The sequence below is a fragment of the Rhincodon typus genome, chromosome 38 (genome assembly GCF_021869965.1).
Source record: "Rhincodon typus isolate 14 chromosome 38, sRhiTyp1.1, whole genome shotgun sequence".
In the NCBI taxonomy this organism is placed as follows: Eukaryota; Metazoa; Chordata; class Chondrichthyes; order Orectolobiformes; family Rhincodontidae; genus Rhincodon; species Rhincodon typus.
The window spans coordinates 20,776,824-20,794,713 of NC_063369.1; the positions used below are offsets into that span (position 1 = coordinate 20,776,824).

A 17,890-nucleotide genomic window follows, 5' to 3' on the forward strand; every position below is an offset into this window, starting at 1 on the left:
CAGTCAACATTCTAGTAAACTAAGATAACACTGGATCTTTTGAAGGATCCCGACCTGAAACGTCAGCTTCCCCCTCCCTGTAAACCTCCTGCTCCACACTGCGTTATCTCAGACTCCAGCATCGGTAGTTCTTACTATCTCTGAGTTATAACCCCATTCTAGTAAACTATTTCTGTACCCTCTCCAAAGCCTCCACGTCCTGCTGGTAGTGTGGCAACCAGAACTGTACACAATATTCCAAATTCTTAAAGTTTTTTTACAGCTGCAACATAACTTGCCAACTTTTATACTCAGTGCCCAAACTGATGAAAGCAAGCATGTTGCATGAAACTTTTACCACCTTATCCACTTGTGTAGCCACTTTTAGGGAGTTATGAACTTGTAGTCCAAGATCCCTCTGTATATCGGTTCTTCATAGGGTCCTGCCATTTACTGACTACCTTCTCATGCATTTGACCTTCCAAAATGCATCACCTTGCACTTGTCCAGATTAAATTCCAACTGCCATTTCTCTGCCCGACTTTCCAACTGATTAATATCCTGCTGTATCCTTTGATAACCTTCCTCGCTATCCGTAACTCCACCAATTTTCGTGCCGTCTGCAAACCTACAAATTGGACTACCTACATTTTCGTCTGTATATCTTACAAAGAACAGAGTTGCCAGTACTGATCGTGGCGGAACACCACTGGTCACAGAACATCTGTTAAACAAACAGTCCTACACAACTACCATCTGTTTTCTAAGACAAAGCTAATTTTGCATCCAAATAACCAACTCACAGCAGATGCCAAGTGACTTAATCTTCTGGACTAGCCTCCCTGACTTCTTCTCCTAACCCTCTCCTCCCAACTCCCTCCTGCCACCTCTCTTAACCCCACCCCTCTTCCCCCCACTTTTCCCCACCCAACTCCGACTGCCTTATTTCCATCCCCACCCTCCTGCCCCAGTGTTCGTTCCCAAACCTCTCTCCATCACCTCCATTAATAGCAGGATGTGATTGCATGGTACGCATGTTTCCTCATGTTATGGTTCTGTGTCACCAGTAGAAGTCTCAAGTCCCAATTTTTGGTGACAAATGTCTTCCAATTTTATGCGAGATAGCAAGAACTGCAGATGCTGGAGTCAGAGATAGCAATGTGTGGAGCTGGAGGAACACAGCAGGCCAGGCAGCATCAGAGGAACAGAAAAACTGACATTTCAGGTCGGGATTCTTCTTCAGAAATGGGGAGGGGGAGGGGAGCTCGTAAATAAATAGGGAGAGGAGTGGTAGCGCTGGGGCAGGTAGTTGCGATAGTGATAGGTGAGTACATGTAGGCAGTGGTCAGGATTGGTCAGTGAGATGAGAATGGTTGCAACCGTAGAAAGTGCTACACCTGCCCCTAAACCTCCCCCCTCACCTCCATTCAAGGCAAAAATCAAACCTTCGACATCAGACATGGGTTCACCTGCACATCTGTCAGCTTGTTCTACTGCATCCGCTGCACTCAATGTAGCCTCCTCTACATCGTTGAGACCAAGTGGAGACACGGAATCTGTTTTGTAGAGCATCTGCACTCTGTACGTGACAAACAACAGGAGTTCTGGTCACGAAACATTTTAACTCCCCCTCCCACTCCCTGGGTGACATGTCCATCCTGGGCCTCCTCCAGTGTCACAATGACACCACCCGCAGACTGGAGGAGCAGCACCTGACATTCTGCATTGGGAGCCTACAGCCTGATGGCCTAAACATGGATTTTACCAGTTTCAAAATCTCCCCACTCCAGGCCTCATCCCGTGATCAACGCTCCCTCTCATCCCCACCTCCTTGACCTGACACAACCTGTCCATCTTTTCTTCACCTATCCGCTCCTCCCACCTTACTGACCAATCCCAACCACTGCCTACATGCTCACCTATCACCATCCCACCGACTTTCCCCAGCCACATCCCCCCTCTCTCTATTTATTTCTGAGCTCCCCTCCCCCTCCCCATTTCTGAAGAAGCGTTCAGACCCGAAACGTCAGCTTTCCTGTTCCTCTGATGTTGCCTGGCGTGCTGTGTTTCCCCAGCTCCACACTTTGTTGTTTCCAATTTTATGTGTCTTATGGACTCACCTAATGAACACAGACATCTCTAAGAACTGGATAGAATTTGCATCTCAGAAAGTAACATATTCTAATTAAGCTTCATGTTCCTAGCACACTTTGTCAAATGCTTATCAACATTACCTTTCTCACAGAATCACAGAATTGTTACAGTGGAAAGACCCATTTAGCCCATCGTGTTTGTAGTAGCTCTCTGAACGTGCATCATGACTTGGTGCCATTCACCAGCACTTTGTCAATAACCTCGCACATTTCTATTTAAATAATCAAACAATGCCTTTTCAAATGTCTCAATTCAGCAATGCTCCAACATGCTTCCAGATTGTGTATTCCAGATCAAAGCGCTTATTGTGTGAAAAGGTTCTTGCCCACATCGCACATACTTGTTTTGCAAAATGCTTTACATCTATCAGGGACAGTTTCTCTCTATCTACTTTGTGTACATCCCTCATGGTTTTGAAAACTGATCAAATCTCCTCTTAAGCTTCATCTCTCCTTCTCCATAATTTTTGATATATATGATTTGCTAATGATTATGCACAGCATAATTTCAAAGTTTGTTGAGAACACTGGAGAAGACCAAAAGATAAGGAGCTGGAGTAGGCTATTCGGCGCATGGAGTCCACTCTGCTATTCATGATTGATCTGATAATTTTCACCTCCACCTTCCTGCCTTATCCCTATAACCCTTGATTCCCTTACTGATTTAAAAATCAGTCTATCTCAGCCTCGAATGTACTTAATGATAACCCCCTACAGCCCTCTGCAGTAAGGAATTCCACAGATTCAACCCCTCTTTAAAAAAAAATTCCTCCTCATCTCTGTACCCACTGGGCAACACCTTAGTCTGAGGTTATGCCATCTGGACTTAGACTCTCACCATCTACCTTGTTAAGCCCCCTAAGAATTTTTTATGCTTTAATAAGATCAACTCTCATTTTTCTAAACTCTGACTAGTGAAGTACAGGTTCTCCTTAATACAGAAAAAAATCATAGAATCCCTACAGTGTAGAAGAGGCTGTTTGGCCCAACAACCAGCCAAAGACCATCCCACCCAGACCCCCTGTCCACCCTATCCCCACAACTGCATGTTTACTACAGCTAATCCACCTGGCCTGAAAATCTCTGGACTCTGGAGCAATTTAGCACGGCCAATCCGCCTAACCTGCACAGTTTTGGATTGTGGGAAGAAACCAGGGCACCTGGCAAAAACCCACGCAGACACAGGGACAATGTGCTAACTGCTGTGCCAAATGCCATCCAAGAACTTAAAAAGAAAACGTCAAAATCTTCAAGCTCTTTACAGAGTAAATGAGGAACAGCATTTACCAGTGGTAGGTGGGTTGCTAACCAGAGGCCACAGGGTTATAGTGATTGATAAAAGAATAAGAGACAGCATGAGGGGTGAGAAAAAAGGGCATAGTTGTTGTGGTTCCTGAAGAAGATTCAGTAATGACTTCCCAAAGGGAAATACATCTATACTTGAAGACAGATGAAGTGTTGTGAGGAAAGAAGCCCACTAATTGGATTAATTGCATTAATTGGACAGTGTTTCAAAGGGGCAATACATAGTGAATAGTCTCCACCTGTAGAGCAGGAGGTACACAGCTGGCCAGGCAGCATCAGAGGAGCAGGAAAGCTGATTTTTTGGGTTGGGACCCTTCTTCAGAAGAAGGGTCCCAACCCAAAACATGTTATCTCAGACTCCAGCATCGGCAGTTCTTACTATCTCTGAGTTTCCACCTGTACTGTGTCTATTGAGGATTGTACCTGTTTATCTGGATTTCCCTTCATTGCTCATGATGTTCACCTCAACCACCCTAGTAGTGAGTCCCACACAAGAACTAGTCTGAGTAAGGGAATGCTTCCAGATTTGTACAGTAGATTTATGATGATCAAGTGCTGATGAACTTCAGCTTTTAACCTCACAAGTGACACATCTTTTTCAGCTACATTATTAATCCCCATTTTAATTTCCATTAGATCACCTAGAACAAAAAACAATGCAGCACAGGAACAGGCCCTTCACCCCATCAAGACTATGCCGACACATGATGCCTTTCTAAACTTAAAAACGTTTTTCCTTTACGCAGTCCCTATCCCTCTATTCCCCGCCTATTCATATATCTGTCAAGTTGCCTCTTAAGTATTGCCATTATATCCACCTCCACCACCTCCTTTGGTAGCACATTCCAGACATTTACCATCCTCTGTATTTAAAAATAAGTTTGCGTCTCACATCTCCTTTAAACTTACACCCTTTTACCTTAAACCGATGTCCCATAGCAATTGATATTTCTACCCTGGGCAAAAGACTCAGACTATCCATTCTATCCATACTGCTCGTAATTTTGTAAACTTCTATTAGGTTGCCCCTCATCCTTCAATGTTCAAATGAAAGCAAACCAAGTTTATCCAATCTCGCCTCATTGCTAATACCCTCCAAACCAGGCAAAACATGTTATACTGTTTCTGTACCCTCTCCAAAGCCTTCAGTTCCGTCTGGTAGTGTGGCGACCAGAACTGTACGCAATACTGGAAATGTGACTAAACTAAAATTTTATACAGCTGTAACATGACTTGCCAAGTTTTATACTCTATGCTCTGACCAATGAAGGCAAGCATTACTATGTGCCTTCTTGCTTACCTTATCCATTTGTGTTCCGTATTCAGGGAAATATGACCTAGATGATGCTGTGAAGGGTTCTGCCATTTATTGTATACGTGCCTTCTGCATTAGATCTTCCAAATTCATCATCTCACATTTGTCCAGATTAAACTCCATTTGCCATTTCTCTGCTGGTGTCTTAACAGCTATCTGTATCCTCTGGCTATCTACCTCACTACCCGCAGCTCCCCCAATCTTTGTGTTGTCTGCAAACTTAATAATCAGGCCATCTACGTTCACCTCTACATCATTTATATATATAACAAACAACAGGGGTCCCCACACTGATCCCTGTCGAACACTACTGGTCACAGATATCTAGTCAGAAAAACATCCTCGCACCATTACTCTCCCTTCTGTGACTAAACTAGTTCTGTAAGTATTTTACCAACTCGGCCTTTTGATAAGGTCCCTTATAGTAGACAGGTACAAAAGGTGAAGTCACATGGTATCAAGGGTGAGCTGGCAAGGTGGATATTCAACTGGCTTAGTCATAGGAGACAGAGGGTAGCGGTGGAAGAATGCTTTTCGGAATGGAGGATTGTGACTAGTTGTGTTCGACAGGGATCAGTGTTGGGACCTCTGCCATTCATGGTCCACGTAAATGATTTGGAAGAAAACGTGACTGGTCTAATTAGTAAGTTTGCTGACGATACAAAGATTGCAGATAGTGAGGAGGATTGTCAGAGGATACAGTAAGATATAGCTCAGTTGGAGGCACGGGCAGAAAAATGACAGATGGAGTTTAATCCAGACAAATGTGAGGTGATGTATTTTGGAAGGTCAAGTACACGCGGAAATTATAGACTGAATGGCAGAACCCTTGGGAGTATTGATATGCAGAGGCATCTGGCTGTGCATGTCCACAGATCACTGAAGGTGGCAGTGTAGGGAGATAAGGTAGTAAAAAAAAGCCTATGACATGCTTGCCTTCATTGGAAAGGGCATTGTATATAAGGATAGGCAAGTTGTGCTGCAGCTTTATAGATCTTTAGTTAGGCCAAATATTGTGTACAGTTCTGGTCATCACACTACCAGAAGGAAGTGGACGCTTTGGAGAGAGTACAAAAAACATTTGCCAGGATGTTGCCTGATATGGCAGATTTTAGCTATGAAGAAAGCTTGGATAGACTGAGGTTAGTTTTCACTGGAACACAGGATGTTGAGGGGCAACCTGATAGAAGTTTATGAAGATTGTGAATGGCATGGATAGAGTGGAGAGGGTTGAAGAGTCAATTACTAGGGGACGCAGGTTCAACATGTGTGGAGGAAGTTTAAAAGGTATGTGCAAGGCATGTTTTTCACACCAAAAGATGTTGAGTGCCTGTAATGTGCTGCCAGAGGAGGTGGTGGAAGTAGACACAACAGCAGCATTCAAGAAGCACCTGAATGAGTACATGAATAGGAAGGAAATAGAGGGATACGGATCACTTGAGTGAAGACAGTTTTAGTATGGAAGGGCGAAATGTGTCGGCGCAGGCTTAGAGAGCCGAAGGGCCTGTTCCTGTCCTGCATTGTTCTTTGTTCTTCAGCCTGCCATGAGGGACCTTGTCAAAGGCCTTGCCAAAATCTATATAGACAGCATCTACCACCCTGCCCTCATCAATATTCTTTGTCACTTCCTCAAAAAACTCAATGATGTTAGTGAGATACGATCTTTCCTGCACCAAGCCATGCTGCCTATTGTTAACAAGTGTACATTTTCGCAAATGTGAGTAAATCCTATCCCAACAAATCTTCTCCAATGATTTCCCTTCCACTGAAGTAAGGCTCACCGGCATGTAATTTTCCGGATTATCCCTGTTGTCCTCAAATGAACAACTTTGGCTTTTCTGCAGTCCTCTGGTCTCTCTCCAGTGACTAAAGAGGATTCAAAGGTTTCGTACAATTCCCCAGCAATTTCCTCATTTGCGTCCCTCAGCATTCTGGGATAGATCCCATCAGATCCAGGGGATTTGTCTTTTTCAAAATACTCACACATTTTCCTTTTTTACATTGACATGCCCGAGAATATCAATGTACCTATCCCAAGACTCACCATCCACCATATCCTTCTTTTTTGTGAATGCCGCATCCTCTGGCTCCATACATAAATTTCCTTTTCTGTCCTTGAGTGGACCTACCTTTTCCTTAACTACTCTTTGTTAATGTATAAAAGGATCAAAGTAGTCCTTGGGTGAAAGTACTAAGTTGGGGGAAGGTTATCTACCACAATATTAGGCAGGAAGTGGGAAATGTAGATTGAGGGTTAAATCCACATCTGGTATGTGGGAATCTTTTAAAAGCCAGCTGATTAGATTTCAGGACCAGGATGGGCAGCACAGTGGTTGGCACTGCCGCCTCACAACGCCAGGGATTTGGGTTTGATTCCAGCCTTGGGTGACTGTGTTTGTGACATTTGCATATTCTCCCTGTGTCTGTGTGGGTTTCTGTGAGGGTGCTCCGGTTTCCTCCCATAGACAAGGTAGATTGGCGATGGTAAATACGGTGTTATGGAAATATGGTGATGGAGGTGGGTCTGGGTGGAATGCTGTTTGGAGGGTCCAAGCAGACTCGACAGCCTGAATGGCCTGTATCTGCATTGTACGGACTCTGTGACGTTCCTGTGAGAATGAAAGATAAGGATGGCAAGATTTGGGAACCTTGGATGATAAGTGAAATTGAGAGCTCAGTCAAAAAGATAAAGGAGGCATACGTAAGGTTTAGGGAATAGAAGACAGGCAAAGCTCTCAAAAAGTACTAAGATAGCAGGCAAGAACACAAACAAGGAATTAGGAGGACTAAAAGGGGCCATGAAATATCTTTGGCAAACAGGATTAAGGAAAATCTCAAGGCATTTTATACATTACCTCTCAGTCTGTGTAAAAGACAAAGGAGCCTGGCCTACTCCTTTTTTTTGTTACAAGTAATCTCTCATCTCTGGTATCATCCCAGTGAATCTTTCTCTGCACTTTTACTAGTGCCTGCATATCCTTTCTATAATGCGCAGAGTTTTGGCCTCCACAATGTTCAGGCAACCATGGTCTAACCCAGATTCAATGGTCCTTTAGCATTCTATCCCTCTAGAAACTAAACCCCAACGTGTGTTAGGCTTCCTAATTCAGACCATTCCACAGAGAATGGTCTACACAAACAATTCTTACTCTAACCCCATACACTGTGGGAAAAATTAAGAACCTGGACGTTATTTTTCATGGTGTTTGGAGAAATACCAGTTGAGAGGTCAAAACTCTTTCCTATGTTCTAGAAGTTGTTATAGAGTTGTATTTAAAGTCAGTGGATCATAGTCAACCTTGCCACAGACTTGTTTGATGCTCAAGGATGACCAAAATTAAAAATGGCATGAAAATTAATTTTACAATTGTTTCTTGCAGGTTCTATTCTGCGTGTGTCGTCCTTGGGCTGCAATTCCTTCATGATAACAAGATTGTGTACAGGTGAGAAGATTTTTTATCCTCTAGCAGGTTCAAAGCTGCGTTTAACCTTTTGTTGCTGAATACTACATACTGAAGGATCTGCTTCCATGCTTTACGACTCTACACATGACTAGATTTTTTACTGGAATTAAAATTTGTGTGTTAGGCTTGAGAACAATATTAAAAACTATGGATGAAAGGGGCAATAGTCGCACGTGTATAAAATTTGTTAATGGATAGAGAGCACATGAGATCTTGGACATGATGAAAAGAGGATCAGAGCACAAAAATCAGGATGTGCCAAATGTTGATCAATGCAAATTTGGTGCAGAAATGGTACAATGCCCATTCTGGGCAGAACAGTGTATGTGGGAAGAATTTGGGTTCGTGAAGACTTTGACAAGGAAACAGAAGAAATTTCAGGAGTGATGGACTTCAGAAGCATGAAGGGTTTAAATAAGGTAAGCAAAGAGAAACGATTTCTAATGGGTCGATAACCAGAGGGTTCAGTTTGAAATTGAAAGAAGCAGGGACAGTGGGAGGGAAACTTATTTTACATGTATGTAGGTAGAAGCACAACCTATAGCTTTTAGGAGGGGTACAGAGCAAACATTCATTGGTTGAGTAATTTCTGCGATGTGGGTAAAAACGAGGGGGTGTGGGATTAAATGGAGTAATAAAACCAAAAGAACTGCAGATGCTGTAAATCAGAAACAAAAACAGAAGTTGCTGGAAAAGCTCAGCAGGTCCAGCAACATCTGTGAAGAGAAATCAGAGTTAACATTTTGGGACCCTTCCTTAGAACTGGTTTCATCCCACAGTCCAAAGATGTGCAGGTCAGGTGGATTGGCCATGCTAAATTGCCCCAAAGTGTCCAGGGATGTGTAGGTTAAGTGTGTTAGCCATGGGAAATGCAGGGTTACATGGAAATGGTAGGTATGGGTCTGAGTGGGATGCTGTTTGGAGGGTCAGTGTGGACTTGTTGGACCGAATGGCCTGTTTCCGCACTGTAGGGATTCTATGATTCTATTCTCTGATTCAGTAGTATTTGCCTCCAGGCCTACTAACGTATGTATTTGCTGAGGATCTGTGGTAATACTGGGTGAGGAAACTAACCTAGTTCTTTCAGGGCTATATCTCCTCAGATTGCATCTGATGCAGTAAGAAATTTGAATGTGGATTAGGGTGGGAGTGTCTGCTCCCCAGGGTAGTGCCCTGGAGAGTGCCAGCTCAGGGTCTGTGGGAGGTGTAGATGGGGCTGTGTTATGGTAAGTATGTTCCTGTTGAATAATCACTCAAGAATTCGTCAGGGTATAAAATACACAGACGTTTCCTGAACAATCCTTTTCTTAATTTCACTGGAACGCACCAAAGTCCCCAATTTAAATGACTTTCAAAGGGTTCCGGGTATTGGGGAATTGCCTAGTGGAAAGTAGAATTTCTCTGAAAAATTGTTCAGAATGTGCTAAAATAGGGATTCCACAGGGTCCCTTTGTGCAACTCCCATCTATGTTAGAATATCAGCTGTCTGACCAGCAGAAAATCCAGGCCAGGGGACTTGATAGGGCCAATGTTGAGACGATAGTGATGACAGAAGCAACATTTCCCTTATTGGAAAGGGTAGTAATGAGGGGGCACAACCTTAAGGTTAAGGTCAGGAAGTTTAGATCAGATTTGAGGAAAATATTTTTACCCAGAAGATGGTGGGAATCTGAAATGTGCTGTGTGGGAAAGTAGTAGAGGTGGGAATCCTCTCAACCTTTAAGAAGCATGTGGATGAGCACTTGAAATGTCAGAACATTCAAGATGACCAGCCAAGTGCTAGAAGCTGAGATTAGTGTAGATAGATTGGTGCAGACTTCTTGTCCGAAGGGCTTCTCTGTTTTGGGGTTCTAAGACCCTAGTTTTTAAAAACAGGAGGTTTTCCATTTAAGACAGAGATGGGGAGGTTTTTTTTCTGTAACAAGGTCATTTATGTTTTGAATTCCCTTCTACAGGGAGCACTGGAGTCTGGGTCATTGAATTTAGGTGAGGGCTTAGCTGGACAGATTTTAAACTAGCAACGCAGCTGAGAGTAATGGTGGACAGGCAAGAATGTAGTGTTGAGGACACCAGCAGATCAGCTATGATCTTGAATGGAACTCCTGCTCCAATTTCTTCATAGAGTAATAGAGACATACAGCACAGAAACAGACACTTTGGCCCAACTTGTCCATGCTGATCAGGTTTCCTGAATTGAATTAGTCCCATTTGCCTATGTTTGGCCCATATTGCTCTAAACTTTTCTTAACCATACACCTGTCCAAGTGTCTGTTCCCTTTATATCTTGAAAACTTCAATCAAGTTACTCCTTGACATCCCAAGTCCTAGACAATACAATGCCAGTTTATGTAATTTCTCTTCATAGCTTTGCCCTTTGGAGTCCAGAGCTTTGTTCTGACCCAACAGTTTATCAGACAGTTAGCTCACTTTGTCTTGGTCACCTCCTCAAAAAACTCAATCAAATTTGAGAGACACAATTTCCCACGCACATTGTTCTTTATGTTCTTGAAGGAAGATCTAATATACTTGAGTCACCTGCCCCACATCATCTACAATAAATCTCCACACACCCCGGTATTGTAACTCCCTTCTGGACCATTAATACCTTTTGGCGATCCAAAATAATATATGCAAGATGTTGGAGAACATTTTCAATTTGCTATGCCTTTACAATTGTATTTTGAATAATTTCTATGTTTTTACCTGTTAGTCTGCTTATTAGATTATTCTAAACTTCTCATTTCTTGACAATGGTTGAAATTCATCCTTTGTTCCTGCAGGGATTTGAAGCTTGATAACTTGCTCCTTGACACAGAGGGTTATGTCAAAATCGCTGATTTTGGACTTTGTAAGGAAGGTTGGTATCACTGCTTAGCATTTGATTGCCATAGCCCCCTTTATTTCACTCATACCACGTCTCTTAGCATATGTAATTTTAAAATGGTAAAGAACAAAGAACAAAGAAAATTACAGCACAGGAACAGGCCCTTTGGCCCTCCAAGCCTGTACCGATCCAGATCCTCTATCTAAACCTGTCGCCTATTTTCCAAGGATCTGTATCCCTCTGCTCCCTGCCCATTCATGTATCTGTCTAGATACATCTTAAATGACGCTATCGTGCCCGCCTCTACCACCTCCGCTGGCAACGTGTTCCAGGCACCCACCACCCTCTGCGTAAAGAACTTTCCACGCATATCTCCCTTAAACTTTTCCCCTCTCACCTTGAAATCGTGATCCCTAGTAATTGAGTCCCCCACTCTGGGGAAAAGCTTCTTGCTATCCACCCTGTCTATACCTCTCATGATTTTGTAGACATCAATCGAGTCCCCCCCTCAACGTCCGTCTTTCTAATGTAAATAATCCTAATCTACTCAACCTCTCTCCATAGCTAGTGCCCTCCATACCAGGCAACATCCTGGTGAACCTCCTCTGCACCCTCTCCAAAGCATCCACATCCTTTTGGTAATGTGGCGACCAGAACTGTATGCAGTATTCCAAATGTGGTCGAACCAAAGTTCTATACAACTGTAACATGACCTGCCAACTCTTGTACTCAGTACCCTGTCAAATGAATGAAAGCATGCCATTTGCCTTCTTGACCACTCTATCGACCTGCGTTGCCACCTTCAGGGTACAATGGACCTGAACACCCAGATCTCTCTGTGTATCAATTTTCCCCAGGGCTTTGCCATTTACCGTATAGTTCACTCTTGAATTGGATCTTCCAAAATGCATCACCTCGCATTTGCCTGGATTGAACTCCATCTGCCATTTCTCCGCCCAACTCTTCAATCTATCTATATTCTGCTGGATTCTCCGACAGTCCCCTTTACTATCTGCTACTCCACCAATCTTAGTGTCATCTGCAAACTTGCTAATCAGACCATCTATACCTTCCTCCACTCTGGGGTAGACCCTGCAAACTATAAGTTATGTATCCATCGTAGGAGCCTTTAACCAGACCTTTTCCAGTCTGATCAGAAGGAGCTCAGAAAAACTAAGAAAGCCCCTTCTTACAATTTTGGGGATGGGCGATGTTTTTTTAAATTAATTGAACAGGATATAAGCATTGCTGGCTAATTGATTCTGGAGAAGATAGTGGTGAGCTGCTTTCTTGCACTGCTGCAGTCCTCGTGATATAATTATACCCAGAGTGATGGGAAGGGAACTCCAAGGTTTTCACCCAGTAATAGTGAAGGAATGGCAATATAGTTAAGTCAGGATGGTGAGTGGCTTGGAGGGAAGCTTGCTGCCCTTGTTCATCTAACTGGTAAATATTAGTTTTTGGAAGGTGTTGTCAAAGGAGCAATATAAGATTCTACAGCACATGGATGGAGGTGGGAGTGAACAATTAAGGTGGTAGTATGATGCCAAACAGCAAGCTGCTTTGCCTGTGATAGTAAAACCACAAGACCATGAGATATAGGAGCAGAATTAGGCTATGCGGCCCTTTGAGTCTGCTCCACCATTCAATCATGGCTGATGTTTATCAAACCCATTCTCCTGCCTTCTTCCCATAACACCTTAGGTTCTTGATTAGTAAAGGAATCAATCTATCTCTGTCTTAGATACACTCAATCTTATGATAAGACTAAGTACACTGAAACAGAAAGGTACTGCTTATTCTGCTGAAACCTGGGATTGAACAGGGACCTTTAAATCTTGAATCTAGCACTGTCCCAACTGAGCTATTTCAGCTAATCGTAAGCTCCTCAGATATTGTTGGAGTTGCAGTAATCCAGGACAATCATCTCAGTGAAGATTATATTGACAGAAGAATCTATGGAGTTATGTAGCATCGAATGAGGAAATTCTGCGCTGGACTTCTGAAAGAAAGAGCCTGTTAGCTGGAATCAAATGCTGTTACTACAGAATACTGTCATTTTTTCCTCTAAAATATTTATCCAGGTCCCATTAAATAATTGTTTTATCTGCTTCCATCAAGATTGCAAGTATTTAATTCCAGATCATTAACATTTCAAAAGAAACCCTCCTCATTTCGCCTCTGGTGATTGGACCTTCTGTTATTGAAAATAGTTTTTGCTTATTTATTCTGTCATGACCCTTTCTTGATTTTTGTACGTTTCTACCCCTAAATTTCAGAGTGTTGCTGCTCAGGTTGGAGGAGTAGATGGTCACACAAAGTCCCACTATTCTAGCGGTCACAACATCAAATAAAAATACTTTTTCCAATTGCCAAGACGACTAATTAAATACCTTGTCTACAAAACCATCTGTCAACCAGGTTTCTTAACGAATACAATTATTGGTGTATAATCAATGCAAAGCTTATTTAATAATTGGCAATAGTTAGCTAACATATACATTTAGTAATGTAGAAATGCTTATTGCTCTAAGTATTCCTAAAATATGCACACACTTAAGGAAAGGAAAAATAAAAGGGTTCTTTTCTGTAGAGGTTGGCTTCCTGAAAAGAAACACTTCAGCTGTTGGGTTTTTCTTGAAGACATAAACACAATGATATAATGTTCTAGAGTCTGTTGCTCTGATGTTCTGGAAAGTACGATCATGTCACTAATCATACACAGTTTTTAAAGTCTTGCAGACAGAGCTTGCTAAGGAAATGCATTGTTGAGATGTCTCTTCAATCACGCTTCCAAAAGAACAAATAGGTTTCACACAGAACTCTACAACGGTGTTTTCTTTTCAAAAATGGGAGAGATCATGGGCTTTAGCAGGTGTTCCTTCAACTCAGCTTGTTCTTAGCAAGCCTTCCTCTAGCTGAACCAGATAAACTATGAAGCTTTCCAAGCCATTTACCTTTCATAACAGCCCCAGCAGGGGACTCCAAAAAAGCTAGCTGATATTATCTACCAATCATGTGATTTATAGGAAATGTTGTTTAAAAACAAATCACCAACATACACTGTGATCTTTCAATTACTTCTTTTAAATAAACCACCAAGGATGTTTCCACAAAACTTGAAATAAATCTATTTTCTATAAGTCTGTCACAATCTCCAAGAAATAGTAAATACAAAACTTCATCGTTACAAAGACTATAAAAAATGCAAAACCAAATACTGTGGGTTTTTTTCCTGTATGGATAGATTTGAGAAGTAGGGAGATTATGCTAAGCCTGCAACAAATCTTGGTTAGAATGCACTTTAGCTTTTTGCAGTTCTGGTTACCAATTGTAGAAAGGAGATAGAGTGTGCAGGGAAGGTTTACACAGGTGATATTAGAAATGTAAGGGTTTGTACAGCAGAAGACTATGAACAGATTGCATCTCATTCCTGCTAAAGAAAGGAGGCTGTAGAATAACTAAGAGAAATCTTTGAAATTCCAAAACCTTTTGATAGAGTAGATATGGAGAGTTGGGGAAGAGTATAACTAGAAATCATCAATATGAAACAGTGAGCAAGAAATGCGTGTGCCTTTTACGACATTTTCCTTTACTCCAAACTGTTTTCCCAATTCAGTTTAATTTTAATGCAACCTCTTTACAGTGGAGTTATAACTATATATCATCCTGCACCATCTCTTTGCTTGTTTGGGTAACTTTGCTGCTGCTCCTTCATACCAGAAATTTCCAAAGCACTAAAGGTAATATTACCTCCCTAGGGAATGAACGGTTGCCTTCTCGATGCTAGTGTGCTTTCCATATTACTGGAAAATTGAATCTACAGTTGTGGGGTGTCAAGTACCAGATGAACAAAAGCAGTGTTTGTCAACTCCTGCTCCTAACCTCACTACTCAAGAATGCTCGTCCAGGGCTCTGAACACAGAGATGATAGATGGGGTGCAGAAGCGAACAGTGGCCACGTTAATTTTTTCAATTTCTGGAGCTGGGGCAGTCCTTAGAGCATCACCAGGTTTCACCCAGTTTCTGTCTGTATTGGGCCAGCTAATACCAGCAGTGGCCACTGTTTCATCCCCTTCATGGAATGTGGGTGCTCTGGCTGCTCCAAGTGCTTTATAATTCCAGTTTTCTATTCTATTCTCAGCCGCAACTCGCTCTGTAAGTTCTCCATCAAGAGGCCTTAGCCTGTTGTCCTAAGTCTGAATTCCCTATGCAATAGAAAACAAATTGTGTGGTTTTATCATTGTAGATATGGGCTATGGAGAGCGGACGAGCACTTTCTGCGGTACTCCAGAGTTTCTTGCTCCTGAGGTTCTGACAGACACCTCCTACACCCGGGCTGTGGACTGGTGGGGACTTGGTGTTCTCATCTATGAGATGCTGGTGGGAGAGGTGAGTCCTGAAGAGGATCATTATTTACATTGAATGTATATTGATAATCCTCCTGTGTACTTTCTCTCAATTTATAAAGTCTTGTTTGAAACATAGGAACAGATGAAGGTTGTTCAGCCCCTCGGACTTATTCAGTTATTGAAATTGATCATGGCTGATACCTAACTCCTCTTAACATTTTTGGTGAACAAGAATCTAATGATCCCAAATTTAGAATTGGCACCTTGTGCCCACATCAATTGCAATTGTGTTTCAAACTTCTGCTTATCCTTTTGCATGTATTCTTAAAACCTCGTTTTTTTTAAAGCATGTCCCCAGTCCTTGATTCTCCAATCAGCTGGCATAGTACGCCTTGTATGTCAGAAGCTGCAGCAAAAGGAGGGATACCAGTTTGTTATCCTTATGTCAAAACTAGTTGACAGCCCCTTTCTCTCTTCCCCAGCAATCCTGCATCTTAACCTGCTTTAAATACTTTGGACCAAAAACAAAGTTGCTGGAAAAGCTCAGCAGGTCTGGCAGCATCTGTGAAGGAGAAAACGGAGTTAACGTTTCGGGTCCGGTGACCCTTCCTCAGAAAATACTTTGGAATTTTGCCTTGCACAATATCAGCCTCTCCCTATATCAAGGCATTGATGCCACTATCAAAACTGCAAAATGTCAAAGCACTTCTCATCACAAACTCCTGGACTAGATGAAATAATCTTGTTCTGTTTACTTCATCAAAACAGTTCATAATTTTAAACCACACAACACCAGGTTATAGTCCAACAGGTTTATTTGAAAACACAAGCTTTTGGAGCCTCAGCCCTCCTTCAGGTGTTAGTGAGAGAGGTAATAGCAGACACAGAATTTATGAGTAAAAGATCAAAGGTTCACACCATTGATGAGGATGTACTAAACAAACCTAAGGTGATGTTAAATCTTTAATCAGTTAGAAGTTTTAACTGATTAATATATTTATGTAAATCCCTGAATTCCTTTCAAGTCATGGTCTGAGAGAACTAAAGGTTTTATCAGTGTAAAGAAGAGGTGACATTTTAGGCCAGGCAATGCATGTTATGTGTGAGAGAGAGTGTGTGTGCATGTGTGTGTGTGCGTGTGCGTGTGCATGTGCATGTGTATGTGTGAGAGAGAAGGTGGGAGAGCGTGCGAGTGTGCGTGAGAGACAGGGGAGAGTGTGTGTGTGTGTGTTTATGTGAGTGAGTGTATATGTATGTGTGTGTGAAAGTGTGTAGTGTTGTGGGTCACCTTTAGTGCGACCTGGTTGAGGCCATCCTCATGGGTACCAGACTTGGCTATCAGCCTCTGCCTGGTGACTCTGCATTGTTGTGTATCCCAAAGTCCACCTTGGAGGATGTTTACCCAAAGATCTGAGGCCAAATGTCGTTGACAGCTCACGTGTTCCCCCACTGGGAGGGAACATCCGTGTTTGGCGATTGTTGCGTGGTGCCCATTCATCTGTTGTTGTAGCGTCTGCTTGGTTTTCCCCAGTATAACATGCCTCGGGGCATCCTTGCCTGCAGCATATGAGATAGACAACGTTGGTCGAGTCACATGACTATCTGCCATTCACTTGGTGGGTGGTGTTACCACATGTGATGGTAGTGTCCATGTTGAAGAGCTGATATGCCTTGCAGAGGTTACCGTGACAGGGTTGCATAGTGTTGTCGTCAATGTTGTCCTGAAGGCTGGGTAGTTTGCTGCGAATAATGGCCTGTTTAAGGTTTGGTGGTTGTTTGAAGGCGAGAAGTGGAGACATGGGGAAGATCTTGGCGAGGTGCTCGTTGTCATCGATAACGTGTTGAAGGCTGCAAAGAACATGGCAAAGTTTCTCTGCTCTCGGGAAATACTGGATGACAAAGGGCACCCTATCAAACGTATCCCGCGTCTGTCTTCTGAGGAGGTCATTATGGTTTTTCGCTGTGGCATGTTGGAATTGGCAATTGAAAAGTATCCTGTTCCTACGAGGGCATCCTTCAACACCTTCAGATGTCCATTTCTTTCCTCCTCATCTGAACAGATTCTGTGTATGTGTAGGCTTGTCCGTAGGGGCTGGCTGTTTTAATATGTTTCAGGTGGAAGCTAGAGAAATGCAGCATCATGAGGTTATCCATAGGCTTGCAGTAGAGTGATGTACTGAGGTGTCTGTCGCTGATGGAGATGTGTGTGTCCAAGAATGAGATTGATTCTAAAGAGTAGTCCGTGGTAATTCTGATGGTGGGATGAAACTTGTTGATATCGCTTATGTAGTTGTTTCAGTGATTCCTCGCCATGACTCCAAAGGAAGAAAATGTCATCGATGTATCTGGTGTATAGCGTTGATCAGAGGTTCTTGGGTTCATTTCGCACTACAGGTAACCCCACCACACTATACATTCTCTCTCTCTCTCTCTCTCTCTCTCACACACACACACACACACACACACACACACACACACACACACACACACACACACAC

The 17,890-nt window shown here is 42.6% G+C and overlaps 1 protein-coding gene across 1 annotated transcript in view; it reads left to right on the forward strand.

The window, feature by feature from the left end:
* Positions 1 to 17,890, forward strand: part of pkn1a (protein kinase N1a) — a 255,923-nt gene that overhangs the window by 205,826 nt on the left and 32,207 nt on the right. The window contains exons 18-20 of the mRNA XM_048617854.1: positions 8,133 to 8,195; positions 10,997 to 11,073; positions 15,290 to 15,432. Coding sequence (XP_048473811.1) covers positions 8,133 to 8,195; positions 10,997 to 11,073; positions 15,290 to 15,432 — 283 coding nt within the window. The remainder of the gene's footprint in view (positions 1 to 8,132; positions 8,196 to 10,996; positions 11,074 to 15,289; positions 15,433 to 17,890) is intronic.